A 24,793-nucleotide genomic window follows, 5' to 3' on the forward strand; every position below is an offset into this window, starting at 1 on the left:
AGAGAGATCTGTTTTAGCCACTCGATTCTGTATTCTGTCATTATGACAGCTCTGCTGATCGCATTGGCGCCATTCAAGAGAGTTGGGGATCTGGAGGCATTTTCGGTCAGCGAATCGTGCCTTGAATTCGGGCCGGGTTACTCTCACGTTGTCCTGAGACCCCGACCTGGCTATGTGCCCAAGGTTCCTACCACCCCATTTATAGATCAGGTGGTGAACCTGCAAGCGCTGCCTGCGGAGGAGGCAGGCTCAGCCCACTCACTGCTTTGTCCCGTTCGCGCTTTGCGCCTTTACGTGGAACGAACGCAAAATGTAAGATCATGTGAACAGCTCTTTATCTGTTATGGTGGCCGGCAGAAGGGAAGTGCCGTGTCAAAACAGAGGTTGGCCCACTGGTTAGTTGATGCCATCGCCCTCGCTTATCAATGCCAGGGCGAGCCGCGCCCTCCTAACGTGAGAGCGCACTCCACTAGAGGTGTCGCTTCCTCATTGGCGTTAGCACGCGGCGCCTCTCTCACAGATATCTGCAGAGCTGCGGGTTGGGCGACACCTAACACATTTGCGAGGTTTTATAACCTCCGAGTGGAGCCGTTTTTTCCCGGTTATTGGGGAATCCCAATCAATCGGGGGAGAATTAAGCTCGGTGTCACAAACGCTTGCTGCGCCAGGCTCCCTAAACCGGAGATGCGTGCGCTTTTTCCTATTCTACTAGTAAGTTTCCCTTCTCAGGCGAACCCTAGAGAATTCCTCCGAGGCCCCCAGCATCGACTCAGCGGAGGAGTCGAGTGCATGGCTCAGTGTGCGGTTGGTATGCCCATTAGGTCTACACGCATATTGAGGATCGGTGCCAGCTATGTGCATCCCCATTTGGTGATGTCATATGCATTATTACCACGGTGTGTTCTCCCTTATTAGGCGGTCCCGTGTCTTCCCTAAACCGCTAACCAGCTTATCATATGTAGCACTCCCCCTCATTAGGGCTAGTCCATATGTCTCCTTACCATCAGGTCTCCCCTTTTAGGGTAGCAGGTGGTCTCCGCTGCGTCCTCCCCCTTCGGGGACTGGCACGCTTTCCCAACGTACTGTCGTATTTCCAAAATCCCTAGTCTATATTAGCTAGGTAAAAGCACACTTACGACCCCCGATTTAAAACTTTTATTCCCATGTAATGGTAATATGTTGGGCCTAGGGGACGTTGGAAGGTTGCGCTCTTGGTGATGTCAGTGCGCTCACGCTTTGGCTTGGCAAACTACACATCAGGGACGCGACAGGCTTAGCTGCTGTGGCGCTTTCCATACAGTCTCCCAAAAGTCTGTTTAATAACAGACACACGTTGAAGTTCCCATATGAAGGGGAACGTCCTGGTTACGTACGTAACCCACGTTCCCCGAATAGGGAACGGAGACGTGTGTCTCCACTGCCACAGCACCTGAGTCTCCAGCTGGGAGCTGAGCGATCGGCTCTTCAGCAGGCAAATTCTGATGAGCTGGCTCCAGCAGCCGACTGATATAGCCCTAATTGGCTCATCAGTTTCAGCTGTGGAGCTAAGCTCCGCCAATTCAATTGGCATTTCATTGGCCCGTTTTCTTATCTTCAGATGTGATTGGTCGTCTAAAGCACTCCCAAAAGTCTGTTTAATAACAGACACACGTCTCCGTTCCCTATTCGGGGAACGTGGGTTACGTACGTAACCAGGACGTTCTCCGCCATGTTTTTAAAATAAGAATATTTATTTTATCACAGTATTTTCAATGGAGTTTTAGCACTCGCCAGCACTTTAAATGATCTTTCATCTCATTTTATGCTTGAACAACTAAATTAATGCTTCAGTCTATTTAACGGATTACATTTTAATTTAATTAATAAACACTTGCTGTGTATAAAGTTCATTGTATTGTATTACTGCATGAAAGACAATAAAACGATTTTGGAGATTGAGGCTTTTCTTTGAGGCTTTTTTTGCATTTCATAAATAAATCCCAGTGCAAAACTAGGAGACCTGCATTAATGGCAATTCATTAACAGTGAGGCTGTTCAAATAGATATTTTTTTTATAAATTTAAATCATGTTTTTAATAGTAACTGGAAACATTAAAAACATACATGTGCATCTAGATCATCTCACACTGCCCTTAAATCCTGAGAATTACTGGACTGCTACTAAAACTTAAGGACACATTTTATCAAGGATGCCTCCTGTTTGAGATCAAAATAAAATAAAATGATCAGTCACTCAAACACTCACCTGCCTTCTTTTAAAATAAATTTAGCACTTGCTGCCACCTGCTGGAGGTCTGAGTTTATATTTATCCAGCCCTTAACCAGCCAAATGAAAGCCTAAAGCACAATTTAAACATATATAATATTGTGTGATTATGGCTATAAAAAAAAAATCCCACAAAATATCAAAACATAATTTTAATCAGTATTGTGCTTGCAAATTTTTTCAAGTTAACAGTAGCTTCACCATAACTTATGTAAGAAATGACATGCATATATATTTTCCTGCATGTCAGCTTGTTTATTTCGCATTTCAGTATTTAAGTCTACATTTTGTATTAAGAAGAAATTAAGCTTCTAACCACAGGCTGAGAGCTGTAGTTCAGCCACACAAGTTTTTATTGCAATTTGTGAATGGTAATTGAAACACTGAAATCAGGAAACAGAATCGATTAACTATATTTGTAGCAACAGGACTTTTCACAAAAGGTTTTGGTTTTCAGTGTGTTACTTCAGCCCAGCAGACAGAGATGCTTCATTTCTTCTGTCAGTGACACCTAACCCAGCAGTGGGTTTCACAAAAAAACTAACCAATGCTGAAAATAACTCAACAGAAAAGCCAAAAGATGTATCACATTGTGCAAAAATTAACTCAATTGTTTTCCTGTCTAACGCTCTACTTCCTAATTCACCAGTTGTTTCAATGTGTTTGTTTCACACTCGCTGTGATGGAGTTGTTCGTCTTCATTGTTTTTCAGCTCCTCATTGAGGTTCAGTCTATCAGTAAGTGATCTCTGCTGTTTAACTTCTGAAATACTCTGTCCACATTTGTGGTAAACTATTTTTAATGTTACACAAAAGTACTTCAGCATGTGTGGTCAATACTATGCATGTTTAAGCTGAATGTTGAAGCCTACAACCTTTCTGCTTTCATTTGGGTAACTAAAATTAAGAATTATGTATTAACTGGAGATATTATTTGGAAATATGAGAGTATTTCTAGGTTTTAATTGAGTAACACAGATATGTGAAGCTACAGAAAATATCAGTATATACATTTATAACAATTCCTCCAAGGAGATGCATTGATAAGTGTTGTGATGGATTAATCTGTTTGTTCTAGAATCCCCTACTGTACATGTATCTCCAGCTGTCTTTACTGAATCCAGATCAGTGAAGCTCAGCTGCGAGACGCCAGCAGATATTAAAGTGAAGCAGTGTGATTTTACAATTAATAGAAAAAAGATAAAAACAAAAGTCAGTCCTCCATGTGAGCTCAACCTCACTGGTTTTGAAGTGCTCAGATGGGCAGGTGAAAAATCTCCTCAATCAGTCAACATTAGCTGCCGCTACACAATAAAAGGGAGACGCGGGAATAAATCATCTTATTCAGTTCCTGTCACAGTTCTAGGTGAGATATTTGACTCCTGCTCTTCTGTGTTTTAAACTGTTAATGCAGTGTTTTAATATCTGTATTATTTCATTTTAACAGACAAACTTCAGAAACCCATCATCAGTGTTCATGAATATGAGAATCAGCTCAGCATAACCTGTGAAATACCACTTTCAGTCAGAGCTGATTTCACCTGTAGTGTTTACTATGAAGATGATGCTATTCTGGTCAACCGTGACTCTCAGTGGAAATCATCTGGAGAGCATCTTTGTGTGTTAAATCCAGCTCTTGGTGGTCTCTTGGGAAGATCAGTGAAGAGCAGAAAGTTGAGCTGTGATTATTCACTCAAGACTGAACCTGACATCAGATCTCCACACAGTGACACACACATCAGAGGTGAGCTTATTTATTAAAAACATTTTTTCTTTGAATGAAAACCTCTGTGTACCCGGTACTGGGTCCGTGACAGCATTTACTTCTGCATTTTTTCAATTTTAAAGGTGGGTACTGGCCAAATACCTCCATAAATAGTTCTGTTCTCTCAGTTGGAATAGAATATCAGTTGGAATAGAATAACTTTTGCATAGATTGTAATCGAGACATTTTTCTTTATTCCTATGATTACTGACATGTGCAGGAACCAACAAAATTAATTATAGCAACCTAGACCACACAGAACCTAAAAGTACACCTTCAAATTGGAGTTAAAAAAAAAAAAAAAAAAAGCACCTCTTTGTTGGAGGGGTTTATTATAACCAGGGTTTAAAAAAGGGAAAAAATCCAATCGGTTCACTCAGAGCAGAACTGATATTTTTTCGTTTCTGTTCCTGCATTCCTTATTAAACAAAATATTCCGAAAACGGTTTTCTAGAAAAAAACCCGGTTAAGAACGTTATTTTATTACAAATTATCACAGGGCTCTAAAGTGCCCTGATTTCTTTATAGTGCAACTGAATAGATTCTATTTGAGGGGTAAAATTAAATGAATTTTTGATAAGTATCGTTAAAGAAATATTATGAATATAAACTTGCTTTTGGTTATATCTATACCGGCTTTGCACACTTACGCATGCTCTCGCTCACCAGCAGCAGTTGACGCACGCTGCTTAAAGTCGCTACACACACAGCCCCACTCCTTGGTATCGAGCGGAAAGTGAAACATGCAACAAGTTTTATTTGATATTGATTTGCGTACTGTTCCTTTTTTAAAGTGTCTTTTATTTTTTATCTCTCTCATATTAGGCTAACATAATCTCCCTCTAAGATATTAGTTCAATAACACTATGTGCTGTGATGTATCCTCAATAACACGATGTGCAATGATGTATCCTCTTTCTGATTTAAATGTGATAAACGTGACCCTTCTTATCTTCATCAGGTCTTCCTTCAGGCCAGACTATCAGCGTCTGCTTCAGTTCTTCAGGAAACAGACACAGTTGAGCTGAGCTGTGACATTACTGAAGAGCTGAAGATAGAGATGCAGATGTGTGTCTTCAACATTAATGGAAGAGAAAGAAACTCAAATCTGAACTCTTCATGTCAGCTGTCACTCACTGCATCTCAGATCAATGTTTGGTCAGAAGATCAGAGTTCATCAGTGAGAATAACCTGCTTCTACACTGTGAAGAAGGGAACAGAGAATGTACCATCTCCTCACTCTGATCCAGTGACAGTCACAGTCCAGAGTAAGTTTTTTTATGCAAATATTTAAACTACTCACAGTAAAACTTAAATCACCCAGACTTAATTACTTTTCACAAATAACCTACTGTACTTATCTTTGTCATACATGATTGTGTCTTTTGGTGAAACTTCAACTGCCGCAAAAATATGTGAGCAAGCTTCCATCTCATTATGAGAGGATTCTAAAAAATAGTGTTTGCAATATTGCAGTTTTATTATATTTTTATTATTTTTGTTGTTGTTGTATGTCATTCTGTCATATATATAAACCTGTCACAATAAGGAATTATTGTTGTGCAATATGTTGTCACTGAAATTGTTGCAATAAGCAATATTATTGTCATTTTGAGATCATTTGCCACTGATTATATAATAATTATATAACAACATAATGATGCAACTAGCATTATAAACACTTTAAAATACTTCTCATTCTTAAGGTTATTTAGATGCAATAATTTGATGTTAAAAAGGTAAATGTCCTATTATATATACTATTAATTGTCCTATTTAGTAAATGTCCAATTATAAACTTTGACACCAGTGAGGTCGAATATCAATGTCATTGTAAAATGGCTTTATTGTTATTTGTGAATTTGTAAATATATATTGCAACGGCAAAAATTATTGAAGTCATCTTCAAATATTGCACGATAAGTTGATATATTGATTAGTGACAGACCTCCATATATATTCAGGTAAACAGAATGATTTAGGATGAATATATAAAAAAAAAAATAATAATCTGCCCAGCGCACATTTCAGTTTTTATATATTTTCTATGGTGTATTATTATTATCATTATTATTATTAGTAGTAGTAGTAGTAGTAGTAGTAGTAGTAGTAGTAGATGTTGTACTGAATTTATATTACAAGTTAAAATAGACTTCCAAAATAAATGCATCATTGACATTTGTAAATCTCTGTTCCGCTTCAACAATGGCCTCTACTGGAAAAACTCTGACAAACACAGAACGTAAGTGAGGTTATTTTGAAAACATGGGGAAAATGAAGACACCACGCCAAATCTCCAGACTTGTCTAGAACCCTGTTGCATTGCACAGCTTTATTTTTGTTCCAGGAGTAGCATAAAGTCACCCAAGAGCAATGTGAAATCGCACCAAGATTTATGAAAGCTGTGCTTAAAATCCAGAATTATCACAGACTTCGAATTTTCAAATCAGTAAAAATAAACATTTAATATTGTTTCATTTAAAAATGATTTTTTTTAAATCACATCAGACTCTGTTGATTCTGTTTTCAGAGCAGCGTTGACTCCTTTTTTTTTTACCACAGACAGAAGCATGTAGGACTATTTTTTTTTATCATAAAATATTATATTAAGTGTTTAAATGATTAAGCTAGGAATAAACACTGATATCTGTAATCTTAATACTAAATTAGTATTGTTTTCCTATTAATATGATTTAACCTAATATCTGTTCTGTTTCAGCTGATCCTCATGTTTCTCACATTGAAGGTTGATCATTCACTCAAAACACAACACTGATATTCAGAATATTCAACACAATCTCACGGCAATTCGTAACTTTTTTTTTTGTGGCTAATTCGTACGAATTCGTACGATCTAATTCGTACAATTTAGTACGATTTGCTCATCCTCCAATGACGGTTGGGTTTAGGGGCGGGGTTAGGTGCCACGCCTCCTTTTTAAAATCGTACCATTTCGTACGACTGAACTCGTACGAATTCGTACGAATTAGCCACTAAACTGTCAAAACGTAAAATACTTACGTTTTCTCGTGAGATCAGTCTGGAATATTTGTAAAAGACAAAACCAAAATTTACAAAAAAAACTAAAAAACTAAATAAAAACTAAAATAGACAATCATGTCGTGGTATTTCATTTAAAAATATAAAAACATCATATTATTTTTCACTCAGCCCTTTTTGTAACATAAAAATTAAGGCATTTTTTTTCTTTTAACAGACCAATTGCTTCATTTCTGTCTGGACTCATAGGACTGATCTCTCTGTGCTGTTTTACTAGTAAGTACAGTGAAGAAGATTAGTAAAAGTATGCATATCCATGCATCTCTATGATACAGAAACATCTGATAATAATGTCTGTATTTCTGCAGGTTCTATTGTTGTTCTCATAGAAGTGAACTACACCTCCTGCCAGATGGAGAAAACACCTCTGTTTACTTCTGTGCTCCTCAAAACATCAGTAACTTGCTTAATTTCTACACTTGATGCAGTTATTGTTATTTAGAAAAAAATCATATGTCATGATGACACGAAAACATCATGTCATCTTTGATGCAGATTCAATATGGAATGTTGAGGGATGTTGTTGCAGATTCAAAATAGGATCAGTTAAGATCTGAAACTTAAAATAAAAAAAGAGATTAAATTTCGTTAGTTTTTTTTGTTACATTTATTAATAAAGATTATAGCCTTTAATATACTACACACAAAACAGTTTTGATGACAACAACACATTTTACCTGCATATTGTTGCATGTTTTGGGCCATTAAGAATATTAGCCGTTTTCTTTGTAATGATTTCTCTGTCATTACTATGTCTGATAAGTGAGGAGCTGTACATAACTCTGTATTCTTTTACCCATTAATTAAACATCTACCTAATAAAGTGACCACTGTGTGAACTTTTTTTTTCTACATCACAATTTTTTTTTAAGTATTTTTTTATTGAACATATTCGCACACATATACATTTAGGTTCTATAAAAAAAACATAAATAATATTAAGATAATACAAATAAATAGTACTATTAGGTAAAACATTTGTTATTCTCATATATAAGGGAAGACAAGAAAAGAAGAAAAAAAAAGGGGGGGGGGGGGGAGAAATTAGAAAAAAAATAAAAGAAAACAAGGAAAGGTTCTACTCTTCTAAAAAGACTGAGGGTCCATCTTCTTTATGTGATCTAAAACAGGTTGCCAGATGAGGAAAAACATATCAGTACAGCCTCCTACAGTATATCGTAGGTCAGGTGGTGTAGAAGTTCCATAAGCCATTGCTTAAAGGTTGGGGGAAGTTTTTCCTTCTATTTCAGCAATATTAATCTTCTAGCTAAAAGCGTAGCAAAGGCAATCACATTTATCTTGCTTTTGTTAAAACTTAAGGACTGCGGCGTGATCCCAAAAATTGAAATTGTGGCCTCAGGTTCTGTATAGGTATTTAATGCGTTCGAGAGAAATTTAAATATTAGCTGCAAGAAATCCTTTAATTTTGAACAAGCCCAGAACATTTGAGATAGAGTAGCTGGCTCAATGCTACATCGGTCACAATTAAGCTCTATATTTAGTTTAAATTTGGCTAGTTTCACTTTGGACCTTGGTCTTTAGCTCCACCTCCCATTTTCTTTTTAATTGTAGTAGGGGTTCCAGATTGTAGGAATTAATTATAGAATATATTTCGCCAAAAAGTCCCTTTGAGTATGGGTTTAGCTCCATGATAGAGTCAAGCAGGGAAGAGGGAGGCAGGGATGGATAGTGACTTATTGAGCAGGACACAAAACTTCGCAGCTGGAGGTAGAGTGGAATTGAGAATTTGGAATTTGGAACTTAATTTTTACTTGTTGGAATGAAGCAAATTGTCCATCAATATCTTTTAATGTCTTAAGACCTTTCATAGACCAGATGTCAAAAGTTTTGTCTATAGTAGACGGGGTGAACATATGATTTTTTGCTATGGGGGCATAGGCTGATAGTGCTTTAAGAGCAAAACTTCTTCTAAATTGTGCCCATATTTTGAGTGAGTGTTTGATAACTGGGTTAAAAGAGTATTTAGATAAAGGTTTGGGTGTCGGAAGATTTGAGCAGAGCAGAGCATGGAGAGAGGTTGAACGACTTGATGTGTTTTCTAAAGATAACCAATTAGGGCCACTGTCATTTGACGAATTTGACCAGTATAACATTGCTCGAATATTAGCTGCCCAGTAATAACGCTGAATGTTGGGTAATGACAATCCTCCGTGGTCTCGGTGTCGCTGTAAAATATTTTTACGGATACGTGGATTTTTTCCATTCCATATCAAAGATGATGTTAATTTATCTAAAAGTAAGAAAAATTATTTTGTTAAAAAAACAGGTATGCACTGAAAAAGATATAAACATCTAGGTAATATATTCATTTTAATAGTGTTTATTCTACCTCCCAGTGACAATGGTAATGGATTCCAATGTTCAAGGTCTTTTTTTATGGAATCTATCAGTGGAGGGAAATTAACTTTGTACAAATGTTTGTATTTATTAGTGATCCATATACCTAAATATTTGACTTTGTCTTTAGTAAGTTTAAATGGTAGCGAGGTAAAAATAATCTTTCTGCCAGCATTATTAATGGGCATAAGCTCACTTTTTTGCATATTTATTTTATAACCTGATATTTTCCCAAAGGTAGTCAGCAATGTCATAATTTGTGGTAGAGTTGTTAGTGGTTCAGATATATATATAGGAGGGTGTCATCTGCATAGAGAGAAATTTTATGTTCAGAGTTGTCCCTCTGTATACCCTTGATATTGATATCATTTTGTATCGCAATGGACAGAGGTTCAATTACCAATGCAAATAATAAGGGGGATAGGGGGCAACCTTGTCTGGTTCCCCTTTGTAATGAAAAGAAAGGAGAAATTAGACTATTTGTACGAATTGCTGCCATAGGCGATGAGTATAAGATTTTGATCCATGAAATGAACTTTGTACCAAATCCAAATTTTTTAAGAGTGTAAAAGAGGTAGTCCCACTCCACCCGATCAAAAGCCTTCTCAGCATCAAGTGAGAGAAGGACTTCTGGGACATCGAATGGAGTGGAATGATGGAGGAATATTTAGAAGTCTGCTTATATTATAAAATGAATATCGATTTTTAATAAAGCCTGTCTGGTCATCAGAAACTATTGTAGGTAGCACTACTTCCAGTCGATGCGCTAATATTTTGGCGAATATTTTACTGTCAACATTCAGCAATGAGATTGGCCGATAAGAGCTGCACTCTGATGGATTTTTATCCATTTTTTTTTTATAGATTAGAGAAATAATTGCTTGATTCATAGTCTCTGGCAAGGAGCCCGTAACGGAGTATTCTTCATATAGGGAAAGTAAAATAGGGGCAAGATCGTTAAAGAATTTAAAGAATTCACTTGGAAAACCATCTGGGCCTGGTGATTTTCCATTTTGCATAGAGGACACTGCTCTCATAAATTCATCTTTTGAAAATGGACTCTCCATGTCTAGAGCAAACTCTTGATTAATAGTGGGTAGACAAATTAAAAAAAAAAAAAGAATCAAATAATGACTCATCTTTACAAGACTCCGAAGTATATAATTGTGAATAGTATTCTCTAAACCGGTGGTTAATCTCTAAGGGATTCGTCAATTTAGTGCCAGTGTTATCATTAATTGACATAATAGAATGTGCTGCATTTTGTTGTCGAAGTTGGTGACCTTATGTCTGGATTTAATCAAAAGATTTTCTGTTTGTTTTGTACATAATAATTTGAATTCAGACTGAAGAGCTAACCGCTGTCTGAACATGTCAGGTGTAGATGAAATGTACCAAAATTTCATCAAGTTCTAAAATATCATTTTCATTTTTTTAAGCCGCTCATGTTGTTTTTTCTTTAATCTGGCATTATATGATATAATCTGGCCCCGAAGATTGGCTTTAAGAGATTCCTAGGTAAGACTAGAAGATATTCCTGGAGTCTGATTGTGCACTAGAAACTCACTTATTTCTGATGATATAAATTTAACAAACTCCACATCAGAGAGAAGTAGTGTATTAAATCGCCATGGCCGATAGTTGTTAGATATAATCGCCATACCTAGAGTGATTAATAATGGCGCATGATCTGATATCACAATTGCATTTACTTACTAGAGAAAGTAGTTCATTGTCTAGAAAAAAATAATCTATACGCGAGTATGTCTTATGAACTGGTGAATAAAATGAATAACCTCTACAACCAGGATTTTGGAATCTCCAAACATCAATCATTCCATAGGTTTTAAGAAGTTGGTTAATCACTTGAGTTGTACGACTTGGTATCATTGATTTGAGAGAGCTGCGATCTAGTGAAGGTGAAAGTACGCAATTAATATCTCCTCCTAATATAAGATGATGAGTATCTATTTTAGGTATTCGTGAGAAAAGACCCGTGAAGAATGCACTGTCATCCCAATTAGGTGCATATACGTTTACCATAACTACCGGAGTATTATTTAGTCTACCCACTACCATTATATAACAGCCTGCTGGATCAGCTTCGCTTTTTGATGCCTTAAATGAAACTGTTTTACTAATGAGAATTGCTGTTCCTCTAGACTTGGAGTGAAAAGTCGAGTGAAAGAGTTGTCCCAACCATCCTCCTCTTAGTCAAAAGTGATCAAAAGTTTTCAGGTGGGTTTCTTGTAGGAAAGCGATATCTGTATTTAACTGTTTTAACTGTGAGAGAACCTTTCCACATTTCACTGGATGATTCAAAGATTTAACATTCCGACTTACAAGATTTATCTGGCAAATGCCCGATGCGTTAACATTGTGTGGTTTAACCATACGTCTTTAAAAATGTAAACTTACATACAAACGCTTCGTTTAAATATAACAGAAAAGACCCCTCCAATAAGATTGTAGAAAACAAAACAAGAAGTAGAAGTATAAAATGAAGTGCGACAGTTACCCATTCCCAAACACCAAATAGAACATGGTGCAACTTTAACCCCTCGCAACAAATATCCACACATAAAATGCTTACTTGGGGAGTTTTAACCTCACAAGTTGCTCTGCACATTGTTAAAGAGAGAGAACAAAAATGAAATAAAATTAATATTAAATTAAATTGGCGCATTTTATCAACAATCACCTATTAAAACAGGTGTGACAGTTACATAACAGCAAAGTAATAACAATAACAAAAACAGTAGTTGTACTGTCCTAATTATATTTTCCTGCTTTTAAGTTTAACTGAAAATATCAATTAAGTGATTTTGTATAAATAATATTGTTTTTACTCCTCATCCATGAAAATGGATTTTAGTCAGTCTCAGCATAGATGTAATGTTCATATACTCACTCAAACGTGGTCATTTAGATGGGAGTGTGAGTGTAGGAAAAGAAAAAGTCACTATAGTGGCTTGGTACTACTCAATCAAAGACTATCGAGCCGTCTTAAAGAATATTATTTTTCACATAAGTCAGGGCTTCTGCTGCATCTTGGAACTGCTTTTCCATCCCGTTGTGTGTAATTCGGAGCCTAGCTGGGTGAAGAATGCCATAGCGAACACCATCTTTTCCTCGTAGTAGTTTTCGGACTTCATTAAAAGCTGATCTTGCACGGGCCACGCTCGGCGGGTAGTCGGGGAAGATGAATAGAGTTGTGCCGTTATGATGAAGGGATCCGGTTTCACAAACCCAGCATAGAATTTCGACACAGTCTTGGTAGTAATGCAATTTTGCAACAATGGCCCTGGGTTTACCATCTTCTATCGAGATCTATCGATTAGAAATTCTTTATCCATTTTGAGTGTATTTTTGAGCAGCTTCGACACTGAGGCTAGAGTGCATGCGCCGGGATCTTAGTCTACATTCAGTATTCTAATGTTTGACCTCCTCATTCGTCCTTCCATGTCCAAACATTTCTCTTGTAGGCTTTCTACGTTTTTCTCCAGTTTGCACATGGTGTTTTGCAGTTCTGTAACATCGTCTGAGCAGCTGGATAAGCCTCGCTCCATGTCTGACACTGTCGTTTTAATTGCCTCAAGATCTGAGCGAACAGCCGAAGTGTTGCTTGCTATCTCGGATTTAACTGCTTGTAATTTGGCTTTGACTATTTCGAATTTGTTTGACAGTGCGGTTTTCAGTTCTGTTTGAAAGAGCGAGGTTATTTCCGTTTTGATAGATGAAATTAGCTCAGCTTTAATCTCCAAAATGTAAGTGTGTTCGGCTGGCTCTGACATCATGCTAGGTGTATTAGCATCCTCTTGATTAGCAGCGATTTTCCCCGTGTACTTATATTTACGTAGTTTGCCCGCCATATGGATTTATAAAGAATCCAGCTGTTTTATGTAAAGTAATAAAATCTTAGACAGATGTAGCATCTCATATTTTCCATGAAAGCGCCTTAGATTTATGAGTTATATTACGTTTTTTGCAGAGCTCACCCAACTTTTACCTTACTCCATTGCCTGCTCAGTAGCGCCCCCTACATCACTAATTTTGACATAATGATCTAGTCTTTCTTCAAGTCCATTAGTGCAGTTTGGGTAAGATGTACTAAGAGCTTGCGTCACTTCAGTTTTAAAAACTACTATCAGAACTGAAGACATGCAATGATGAAGAGGTGTGAAAAGATATTTTCGCTGACATTATTGCATGTGAGGTTTTTCTTTAAGATACAAAATTAAACATGCAACAGTATTTACTAAGGTAAGTTTACTGCAATTGAGCCATTATTTAATGTAGCTTTCAATACAATGTTCAAAGAGTATCAGCAGCACTGCACATTTTACATGTCTCCACAATCAAACACACCTGACTCAGGTCATCTGATTATTAGTAGACCATTAAATACTGAACCTGACATGGTTGTGTGACAAAGGAAGATCAGTATATCTCTTCTTCCTCAACTTGTGTTAATTTATATAAATATGTTAAAGATAATGTTATTCGAACAGACTATTTTTAATTTTAACCATTATTGCATTCACAATTACGAAGCTTCTGCATGTTTTATTATCATCAGTATAACACCCACATTATTTTACACTTTTGTAATGTAACTATAAATCTGCATTTCTTCTTCCTCTTTAAATTTATGAGCTCAAACAGCGTTACACGTCACGTACTCCAGATCTGCCCTGTTAAACTACAGCTGTACACATGGTGTCGTGATCTACTTTCATCTTCACAGAACTGATCATGCTGAATAGTTTCCTGTAGTCTAATGTGTTACTTCCTAATTCACCCATTGTGTAAGTTTCATTGTGTTTGTTTCCCACTCGCTGTGATGGAGTTGTTCGTCTTCATTGTTTTTCAGCTCCTCATTGAGGTTCAGTCTAACAGTAAGTGATCTCTACTTATATAAATACTAGGGGTGTAACGATTTATCGTGGAACAATTAATTGCGATGCAAAAATGTCACAATATGCATCATGGGGTTATGACGATTTTATTACGATATGGCGTCCATTTTCTTATTAGTGAGCTGCTGTCACATGTGAGTTCAGATTGCTTGAACTAGCAGCAGTAACGTTGCCAGGTCAAGATGAGTGGAGTTGAAATACAGGATGGCCCATCCTTTTAAAGTCGGACGTCTGGACACATTTCGGTTTTACCGTCATTGCTTTAGACTCGTCCGCTTTTTGACACGCATACTGGGTCAAACACAACCGAAGTCTTCACATTACTTACATACTTTGCTCAGCGACATGCATACCTCCTAATGGTTAAAAGAGTCACATACTGTATTTACAAGGTGCAATTCACCCACAAATGTCATTTCTGTCTTCATGTAATTATGTATTCACGGCCGCAAAATCACACATGACGTGCGCTCACTGTGCTGCTGACCGTGAGCTGTTACTACAGAGAGTGCGCCCTACTTGATGATAGACGCACGCACGTCTGCTTTAGTGAACAGAACCTGCATAGGCTGTGAATAACAGGTAATAAAGTTGTAAATAACATTCAGTTTGTGGCACAGAGTGATCGTCAGGGAGCCGCGCGGGAAGTACAGCACTTAGCAGAGAAAATTAAACCGAAAGCGTGCACATCATTTAAATGATCATATCGCATTTTAGAGTTATGATTACGACAAGCATTTAATGATTTTTTTTCCATAGTAAACACAGAGTGTTGTGCATGAGAATAGATGTTTAGCAGTGTCAGTATAACTATTCTAGCCTATATAATATTGAATATAATGCAAGAGGGTATCTGATAATGACAAATGTCTGATTTTACTAGTGAATTAATGGTCTAATAATATTGTTAATACAGATTGCAAGCATGTCTCAAACAAAATAATACAACTTCAGAATTATAAAAAGTTGTATTCTGATGTCAACACTTTACAATGCATTAATGACCAGGACAAATTTAAAGTCCATTATTCAAAGTCTATTCAAAATTTAGCATTTTAACCAACATCAGACCTACACACAATATTATTGTTGTTTTACCATATGTCTGAGAAATAACAATAATAACAGCCTACTCATATTCACCTTTATTTTACATCTACAGAATCGTGAGAAAATCCTAATCTTTATTTGTAAGCAAAAAAAAAAAAACCACGATGGAACATATAACGGCAACTCTTTTGAGTACAGAGGTATGCAAAAATGCACGTCAACATGATACACTTGATAGCACCAACATCAGCGATGCCGAAGAAATTATAAACCTTAAAAGGGCCACTGAAAAGGGCCACGACTGTCCTGTCTGATGAAAAGACGGCCACCCTGTCACTCATCCTGCCCATCATGAAGACAGCCATCCATAAAAACCTCTCAGACAGATACACAGAAGTTGAGGATTATCTTACAGAACTGCGGACTACCTGGAAATGTAAATATTTAGATTTTTTTGCCAAAAAAATTTAAGCGACCAAGCAAAGCCTTAATCTCTAACAGTTAAATTCACTTGTATAGAATGCAATTTTGTTTTTGCACCTTTACTTAAATTTTCCTTAATCTTGTCTCTGTCATTTCAATAATATTTTATAAAATGTTTTAAAATTGTTTTATTTTTTAGAGACAGGCCTATTTAATTTATTTTCTTAAAGAACAACAAAAAGAAACAAAAGAAATATATTGAAAATTGTTTACTTGGTAATTTTTTAAATAAATCTTTTATTTGCATTTCAGTTTTAATTTTTAATTTTTATTCCAAATATCGTGATACATATCGAATCGTGAACATTATATCGTGATACACATTGTATCGTGAGCTGAGTGTATCGTTACACCCCTAATAAATACTCTGTTCATATTTGTGGTGAAAATAAATGTTTTAAAAAGCATAGTCAGTACTGTACATGTTTAGCTGAATGTAGAGACATGAATCTACAACCTCTCTGCTTTCATCCATATCTGTTTAACTTTAGATATGGCATAAAAATGTATTACACTGTTTATGATGACCTGATCAAGTCGATATTTGAGGAACTAGAAAAAAGGTGCATGAATTAATTGGAGATATTATTTGGAAACATCCACTCTATTTACTTGCATCTGTGCATGTTCATATGAATGTATTTCTACATTTCTATATTTCTGTATTTAATTGAGAAACGCACTGGAAGCTATTGAAAATATCAGTATATACGCTTTTAACAGACTCCTTCCAGGACACACATTGATAAGTGTTGTGATGGATTGTTCTGTTTTATTCTAGATGCTCCTACTGTACATGTATCTCCAGCTGTCTTTAGTGAATCCAGATCAGTGAAGATCCGCTGCGAGACGCCAGCAGATATTACAGTAAAGCATTGTAATTTTACAATTAATAGAAAAAAGATAAAAACAAAAGTCAGTTCTCCATGTGAGCTCAACCTCACTGGTGTTGAAGTGCTCAGATGGGCAGGTGGAAAATCTCCTCAATCAGTCAACATTAGCTGCCGCTACACAATAAAAGAGGGACGCAAGAATAACTCTTCATATTCAGTTCCTGTCACAGTCACAGTTCTAGGTGAGATATTTGACTCCTGCTCTTCTGCGTTTTAAACTGTTAATGCAGTGTTTTAATATCTGTATTATTTCATTTTAACAGACACACTTCAGAAACCCATCATCAGTGTTCGTGAATATGAGGATCAGCTCAGCGTAACCTGTGAAATACCACTTTCTGTCAGAGCTGATTTCAGCTGTAGTTTTTACTATGAAGATGATGCTATTCTGGTCAACCGTGACTCTCAGTGGAGTTCATCTGGAGAGAAACATCTTTGTATGTTTTATCCAAATCTTAGTGGTCTCTTGAAACAATCAGTGAAGAGCAGAAAGCTGAGCTGTGATTATTCACTCAAAACTGAACCTGACATCAGATCTCCACACAGTGACACACACATCATTGGAGGTGAGTTTTTTAGTCATACTACTTTTTTAAATCAATTTTGCTCTTTGAATGATTAGAGAGCTGTAAAATGTTGTGCTATCAAGTCAGTTTGATTTATTTCATTAAACTATGAACTCGTTTGATAAAACAGCATTTTCCACTAACAGACAGAAAAGATATTTATGATTGTGGCAAGATTCTGGGGCTGATACATTTATGCAGAAACAAAAAAAAAGCTGATCATGTGATCAAATTTGAGATGTTAGAGAGACAGAAAGTCTTTATATCAAGTTGGTTAATACATTACTGATGCTTTTTTAAAGGGTACCTATGGTGAAAAATCTACTTTTCAAGCAGTTTGAACAGACATGTGTGTAGATATAGTGTATAGACCGTCATATTGGGGTGATATAAACACACCCAGACTTCTTTTTTTAATTTAACAACATAAAAACGGTGGACCAATTGGAGCGGTTTACAGATCAACCGCAACTTGATGTAGGAGTGCAGTCCCCCTGCCCACCGAATTGATTGACAGTTGCGTATTAGCATGTGCCAGTAGTCACGTGTATAATCATATCAACAAGAGAGGACGAGCGCAAAGCAACAGGGAATAAAAGGTGTCTTCAGTTTGCTAGGATCATCAATCATCATCAAATGTGATCAAGAGTGAGTTTCACAAGTTTAAAATGTTTTAAAACAGAGCATGTGTGTAATGAATTACAGCGATTTACTTCAGCTTTACTTCATCAGCACAACCGTGTGTCAGAACAATTATAAAAGAAGATGCTTCAATCACGGTTTGTGGACATTAAATCAGGTTTATTTTGTACATTAACATAAGAGATATCCATACAGCAGTGGAGATTAACCTGTATCCTGTCACATTTGCGTGCAAAAAGAGTGCAAAGCTAAACGCGCGCACTGTCTGTGTGTCGTGTCCGCGTGGTGTCTGTGAGTGTGTATCTGTGTGTGTACGTGAACTTTGTAACGACATTGTGTGTGCCTCATTGTTGCAACTCCACAGCAAATGCATCAAATACTCAAAGTTCTTACTGTAGTATTTCTCACAAATGCTACGCAAGATCTTCTTCCTTTATTTCTGTTGAGGGAGGAGATTAAGGGTGCTTTCACACCTGTGTATTGATTCAGTTGTTCCGAAACAGGGATTAAAACTGTTACATTGTTGCACTTTGCTCTTGGTGCGGTTCGCTTTCACATGGCAAAGTTTCTAAACAGACCAAAAAAGCTAAAACAAGTCACGTGTTCAGATTTGCTCACTACAATCGACCGCTCCAGAGTTTGTTTCATTCGAGCCGAGACCACCTCATTCAGGCAATCTCTGAGCGATTGTTTTGCCGCGGATCCAATCGCAATTGGTGGATTTACATATGCCAAATGAACCGCGCTAACTAGGCAAACGAGACAAAACAAAAACGAGTTCTGAAACAAAAGTCTAGGTGTGAAAGCACCCTAAGGCACACTGAAAGGCACGTAGAAATGGTGGGCGGGGAGGACTAGCCTTAAAGGCACAGTACAACAAAACTGCTACCTGAAGCTAAAAGGTATAAAATAGAAGCTTATAAAAGGTATAATAAAAAAATCTGATGGTTGTTTTGAGCTGAAACTTTCCAGACACATTCTGGAGACACAAAGGACTTATATTAAATCTGAAAAAGGGGTAACCTAGGTGCCCTTTAAAAGTTAATAAAAAAAAAAACATTAAGCAAAAACTCCCCATTTACAAGTGATTTATTAAATGTTTTCAATTTTAATGAAATGTTTTGATAATAATAACTAATTTGTGTGCTCTTGGTTTTACTTTGAAATGATGTCTCCTCTTTCTGATATCCTCCTAAAACCCCGCCCATTGACTTGTGTCCTCTGTAGTGGACATTGCGTTTTCATGAATTTTCTTTGAATTTTTTGAGCTACTCTGTCAAGTCCCATTGTACTGTTCAGAGGACATCCTGGGCTTTCTAGTGATATGCCATTTGATTGGCTGGCATGCTAGGAACCACTTCTTACACTGCATCCAAAACGGCCGACATACAAAAAAAAGCACATTTTATTGGAAGGAGAGAGATTTTGCTTTTTAAATGTCTTTTTACTATTATTATTATTACATATATATTTGTTTATTAAAGTGTCAGGAACAATACATTTAGCTTTCAAAGCTGTTAACTTGTTTGGGTTTCAAAATATCATCCTTTTTTAAATGTCCACTATAGTGGACAACAGGACCATCTTAATGTAATTAATGACTGCATGTTGTAGGGGGCAGAACTAAAGCAGAGAGGATTCTTTATAAATAGTTGACGGAGACTCTGGTTTAGAGTCTGACAATCAGAGAATTAGAGACAATTAGAGAATGACAATCAGTTTTAAATCACTTTTATGTTAAATTTGTTTTGTATTAACATAATTTTTTTTGTTTTTGTTTTTGGCTCTCTTTCAGACTAAACTGTTTCAGGAATTTCAATACAAAAGGAAAAATTGGCTTTTGTTTTGTTTTTGTTACATTAATATTGGATTATTAACCCTTTACAGCCATATCCTGTACAGTTTTTTTGTCTGAGTGGCGGTCGTTTTGAACTAAAATGGTCCTGTGGTCCACTACAGAGGACATGCTGTAAAATTAAAAATAAAAACAAAATGTAAAAACTCTAAATTGTAAAAAAAATGTTAACCCAAATGATGTAGGAAATCACAGAAAAAATAAAGAAAAAAAATTTCTTCGGGTCTCAGGAGGATATAAATGTGATGAACGTGATCTTATCTTCCTCAGCTCTTCCTCAGGCCAGACTGTCAGCGCCTGCTTTAGTTCTTCAGGAAACAGACACAGTTGAGCTGAACTGTGAGAATACCGAAGAGCTGAAGATGGAGATGTGTGTCTTCAACATTAATGGAAGAGATAGAAACTCAAATCTGAACTCTTCATGTCAGCTCTCACTCACTGCATCTCAGATCAGTGATTGGTCAGAAGATCAGAGTTCATCAGTGAGAATAACCTGCTTCTACACTGCAAAGAAGGGAATAGAAAATGTACCATCTCCTCACTCTGATCCAGTGACAGTCACAGTCCAGAGTAAGTTTTTTTTTTTCTGGTCACAAGATATGTGTACTGTTTTAATAAAATGTTAAAATACATACTCTGCAAAGACATTTATCATAAATATGCATTTATCATGATTTACCTTATAAATCAATAAGTTTTATCAGTCTAAAGTTAGACATACATTGCTCTTAATTTTTCTCTGTACATTAGGATTGGTGAAAGCATTTTAAGTGTCAATTTATATACAACTATCTCAAACTCACCATCTCATTCTTCAATGTTCCGGTACTGGTTCTTTGGTTTTGTAATGTCTTTAATGGATTGAAACCTGTAATGTATCATTTTACACTGTGTGGAAAATATTACTGCATTTTGAGACTCAATAGTTTCTAATTTATTGGACATTTGCTCTAAAGTAATTACAATTATTCCATGTAATACTGTTAAATCGTCTTTGCAATTTGATCATCCACTACTGCACTCATTCTAACAGCCATGGAAACCAGTGATACATTTAGTAAATCAAAAAAAAAGGCTTTTTATTTCTTTTGAATTAATCCTTCTGTCCTTCCAGGCTTATTTTTAAGTGTTCTCAAATATACATAAAAGCACATTTTACAATGCTTTTTCGGCAGCATCAACTTCATTGTCCTTCTCTGAAACCACACAGCGATACAATACAGCTGGTAAGTTACAGATGTGAGTGTGTCGGATTGAAAAATTGATACCTTTGTGAAAAATTATTCTTCTTTTAATGTTATTTTATATTAGCAGACCTCCATTCAAAGACAAAGCAGCAGTCAACCAGCAGAACCAAACAAACAATGTGTAAGTACATCAACCAGTGTTAATAGTCAAAATTAACAGAGAGAGAGAGAGAGAGAGAGAGAGAGAGAGAGAGAGAGAGAGAAATGGAGTACTTTCATTCCCTCAATCGCAGAGAAATAGGGGCTTCTGCTGTAAGTGCCAGTGAAAGACTTTTCAGAAAATACACACACACAGTGAAATTTTTAAGTAGTTGGCACCTGTAGTATTGTAAATACCCACACTCGCCTCCCTCACAACAGAGCGCATAAGAGATAAATGACATCAGTACATATAAGCCGGTTATGATTATTACTGAACCAATACCGAATTGTCCGCGTCTGCATCGCGGTGCACCGAAGAAACAATTAATTTTGACACCCCTACTAAAGCACATATATTACACATCATAATATATATAAACATGCTTTACATTTTTGCTTTTGACCCAGATACATGGGCCAAAGTGCTGGCCCTGGCACTGTGGCACCGCTCATAAACAGATAGTTTTGATGACTGAGGCTACGTTCACACTGCCAGGCTTAGTGCTCAAATCAGATTTTTTTCAGCAATTAGCAGCCAAATATTGTAACATGACTAAAGCTAAATTGTAGAATTGAACAGATAAAGACTCTGACATCTCACTCTGACACACTGATGATTCTGTTTCACAGCAGCATCGACTCCTCATTCCACCACACAGACAGAAACATGCAAGAATATTATTATTTCTCTCATAAAATATTAAGTGTTTAATTGAATGAGCTGGATATAAAAACTGATGACTGTAATATTAATACTAGTTAAATAGTATTGTTTTCCTTTTAATATGATTTAATCTGATATCTGTTCTTTTTCAGCTGTTCCTTATGTTACTCACACTGAAGGTTGATCATTCCCTCACAACACTGATATTCTGAATATTTGTAAAGATAAAAAAAAAACTGAAATTGATCAGTTTTTCATATTCATGTTGTGGTATTTTCATTTTGTAATACAAAAACCTCATTATTTTTCACTTATGCCCTTTTCGTAACATAAACTAATGTGAAAGCATTCTTCTGACAGGCCAATTGCTTCATTTCTGTCTGGGCTCATAGGACTGATGCGTCTTTGCTGTTTTACTAGTAAGTACAGTGTACAAGATTAGTTAAAGCAGGGTTGCTAAATCCAGTTCCTGGAGATCTACCTTCCTGCAAAGTTCAGCTCCAACCTTGATCAAACATACCTGCCTTTAATTACAGAGTGCTCCATCAGACTTCAGACCCTACGGTTATTTGTTTTTGATCAGAGTTGAAGCAGAACTCTGAAGGAAGGTAGATCTCCAGGAACAGGATTGGGCACCCCTGCTTTAACTGATTGAGTTACAGTATGCATGATCCCCATGATACAGAAACATCTGATAATAATGTCAGTATTTTGGCAGGTTCTGTTGATGTTTCCATAGACGTGAACTACACCTTGTGGAGAAAACATCTTTTACTTCTGTGCTCTTCAAAACATGTCACCTGCTTCATTACACTTAAGGCACCATTATTGCTATTAAAAGACAAAAAAAAGATCCTATGCATGTACAGACTGAATGATAATGTACAGTACATTCATAGTAGCCGAGTTCATACCGTACACTAACCAACATGCCAAGAGAGAATCTGTGGAGATTTTTCTACTTTTTGATATGTAGCTGAAAACATCATATATTGATATAGATCAGTTAAGATCTGAAGATTAAGACACAATTTCTTCAGTTTTTTTAATTAAACATTTTAATAAAGATTATAGCCTATTATACAATAGACCATCCACACACTATAACATTTCTATTTTAACTGCAGCATGTTTCAGTACAATTTTAGAATAGTGTTAGTATAATTGTATTTGTACTACTATCACTTCAACATATCATCTAATCAGTGAGCAGCTGTCAGCCTAACTCTGTATTCTTTTATGCATTAATTAAACATCTACCTAATAAAGTGACTACTGAATTAACACTTTTTCTACATTTTTACTATTGCTACTTTGGATCAGATGCGCAAAAAGCTTCAGTATTAAAAACTACTATAAGAACTGAAGAAATGCAATTATGAAGAGGTGTGCATTATGAAGAGGTGTACATTATTTGTCTAAGTTAACTGCAATTGAGCCATTATCTAATGCAACAGTCAATACCATTTTATTATCAGCAGCACTGCACATTTTACATGTCTAATCAAACACACATGATTCAGATCAATAACCCTTCATGGCATGGTGTTGCCCTCAGGTAACAAACCATTTTTTTGGCTCACAACCATTTTTAAATTTTTAAAAATAACATACCACAAAAAAGTCCAATAATACATTGGTGACCAATGAAATTTGAGGGGCAATAGATGGGGGCAAAAAAATGTCTTTTGGGGGCAATAGAGCCATTTTTGGGTCTATAGCCTGCTTAAGCACACTGCTAGCAGCACGCTATATAGATTTAACTTTTTACATAGTTAAATTTAAGTATCTTTATATTAAAAATATGTATGATAGGTAAAGGGAGATACAAAAAGCAAACATCTAAATGAGGGTGCCTAAATTCTGTCCTAGAGGGTCGGTGTCCTGCAGAGTTTATTTACAGAGTTTAGTTGCCAACCTGCCAATACTGTACGTTTGTATATAGTTGCTTCTGGTTCAGCTGTGTAATTGGGGTTAGAGCTTCAAAACACCAGCCCACCAGGACCGAGTTTGGGCACCCCTGAACTAAAGCCAAGTGACAAATATGTGGCACCCACCTTTGCTTCACATCCACCAACAACTGCTTTCTGAGGTTCCACAGTGAATAATAAACATTGGTAAATAAGTACATTTAATCTGTACCCCACAGGACATACAATACATCCTTTATGGCTAGTTATTGATGAAATATTACTTATTGATATTGTTTATGTTAAATTCAAACTTTTTCTAATGTGTTTATGGCTTGTTTGTTTCTCAATTCACATATAATATTATAGAGAACACCTTGGTATTTTAGTGCCCAAATAGCATGTTGTTGCCCTGAGGAAACAAACCAAAATCTGGTGGGGGGTTGGGGCTAGGGGGAGCACATTTTATGATTGATTTATTGTAAGGTTCATTTATTCCTCCTGAAACATAAATCATGCCATAGAGGGTTAAACTATTAGTAAACCATAAAATACTAAACCTGACATTGTAGTGTGAGACAAAAAGAAGATCACTGCATCTCTATTTCCTCAACTCGTGTTAATTTATATAAATATGTTAAAGATAACGTTATCCAAACAGACTATTTTTAATTTTAACCATTATTGCATTCACAATTACGAAGCTTCTGCATGTTTTATTATCATCAGTATAACACCCACATTATTTTACACTTTTGTAATGTAACTATTAATCTGCATTTCTTCTTCCTCTTTAAATTTATGAGCTCAAACAGCGTTCCACGTCATGTACTCCAGATCTGCCCTGTTAAACTACAGCTGTACACATGGTGTCGTGATCTACTTTCATCTTCACAGAACTGATCATGCTGAATAGTTTCCTGTAGTCTAATGTGTTACTTCCTAATTCACCCATTGTGTGAGTTTCATTGTGTT

At 36.2% G+C, this 24,793-nt stretch overlaps 1 protein-coding gene and 1 long non-coding RNA gene across 2 annotated transcripts; both read left to right on the forward strand.

The window, feature by feature from the left end:
• Positions 1-5,122: 5,122 nt before the first annotated feature.
• LOC130236928 (uncharacterized) lies at positions 5,123-7,664 on the forward strand. The gene is made up of 3 exons (XR_008838505.1): positions 5,123-5,298; positions 7,248-7,306; positions 7,399-7,664. It is a non-coding gene; the product is annotated as an uncharacterized LOC130236928 (long non-coding RNA).
• Positions 7,665-14,257: 6,593 nt separating this feature from the next.
• si:ch211-11c3.9 (uncharacterized) lies at positions 14,258-23,153 on the forward strand. The gene is made up of 8 exons (XM_056468543.1): positions 14,258-14,346; positions 16,682-16,975; positions 17,057-17,359; positions 20,127-20,426; positions 21,032-21,082; positions 21,168-21,224; positions 22,061-22,327; positions 22,627-23,153. Exons 1-7 carry the CDS (start codon positions 14,292-14,294, stop codon positions 22,090-22,092), a joined length of 1,092 nt encoding a protein of 363 aa, XP_056324518.1. The 5' UTR covers positions 14,258-14,291; the 3' UTR covers positions 22,093-22,327; positions 22,627-23,153.
• The last annotated feature ends 1,640 nt before the right edge of the window (positions 23,154-24,793 follow it).

Source organism: Danio aesculapii, chromosome 11 (genome assembly GCF_903798145.1).
Source record: "Danio aesculapii chromosome 11, fDanAes4.1, whole genome shotgun sequence".
Classification (NCBI taxonomy): domain Eukaryota; kingdom Metazoa; phylum Chordata; class Actinopteri; order Cypriniformes; family Danionidae; genus Danio; species Danio aesculapii.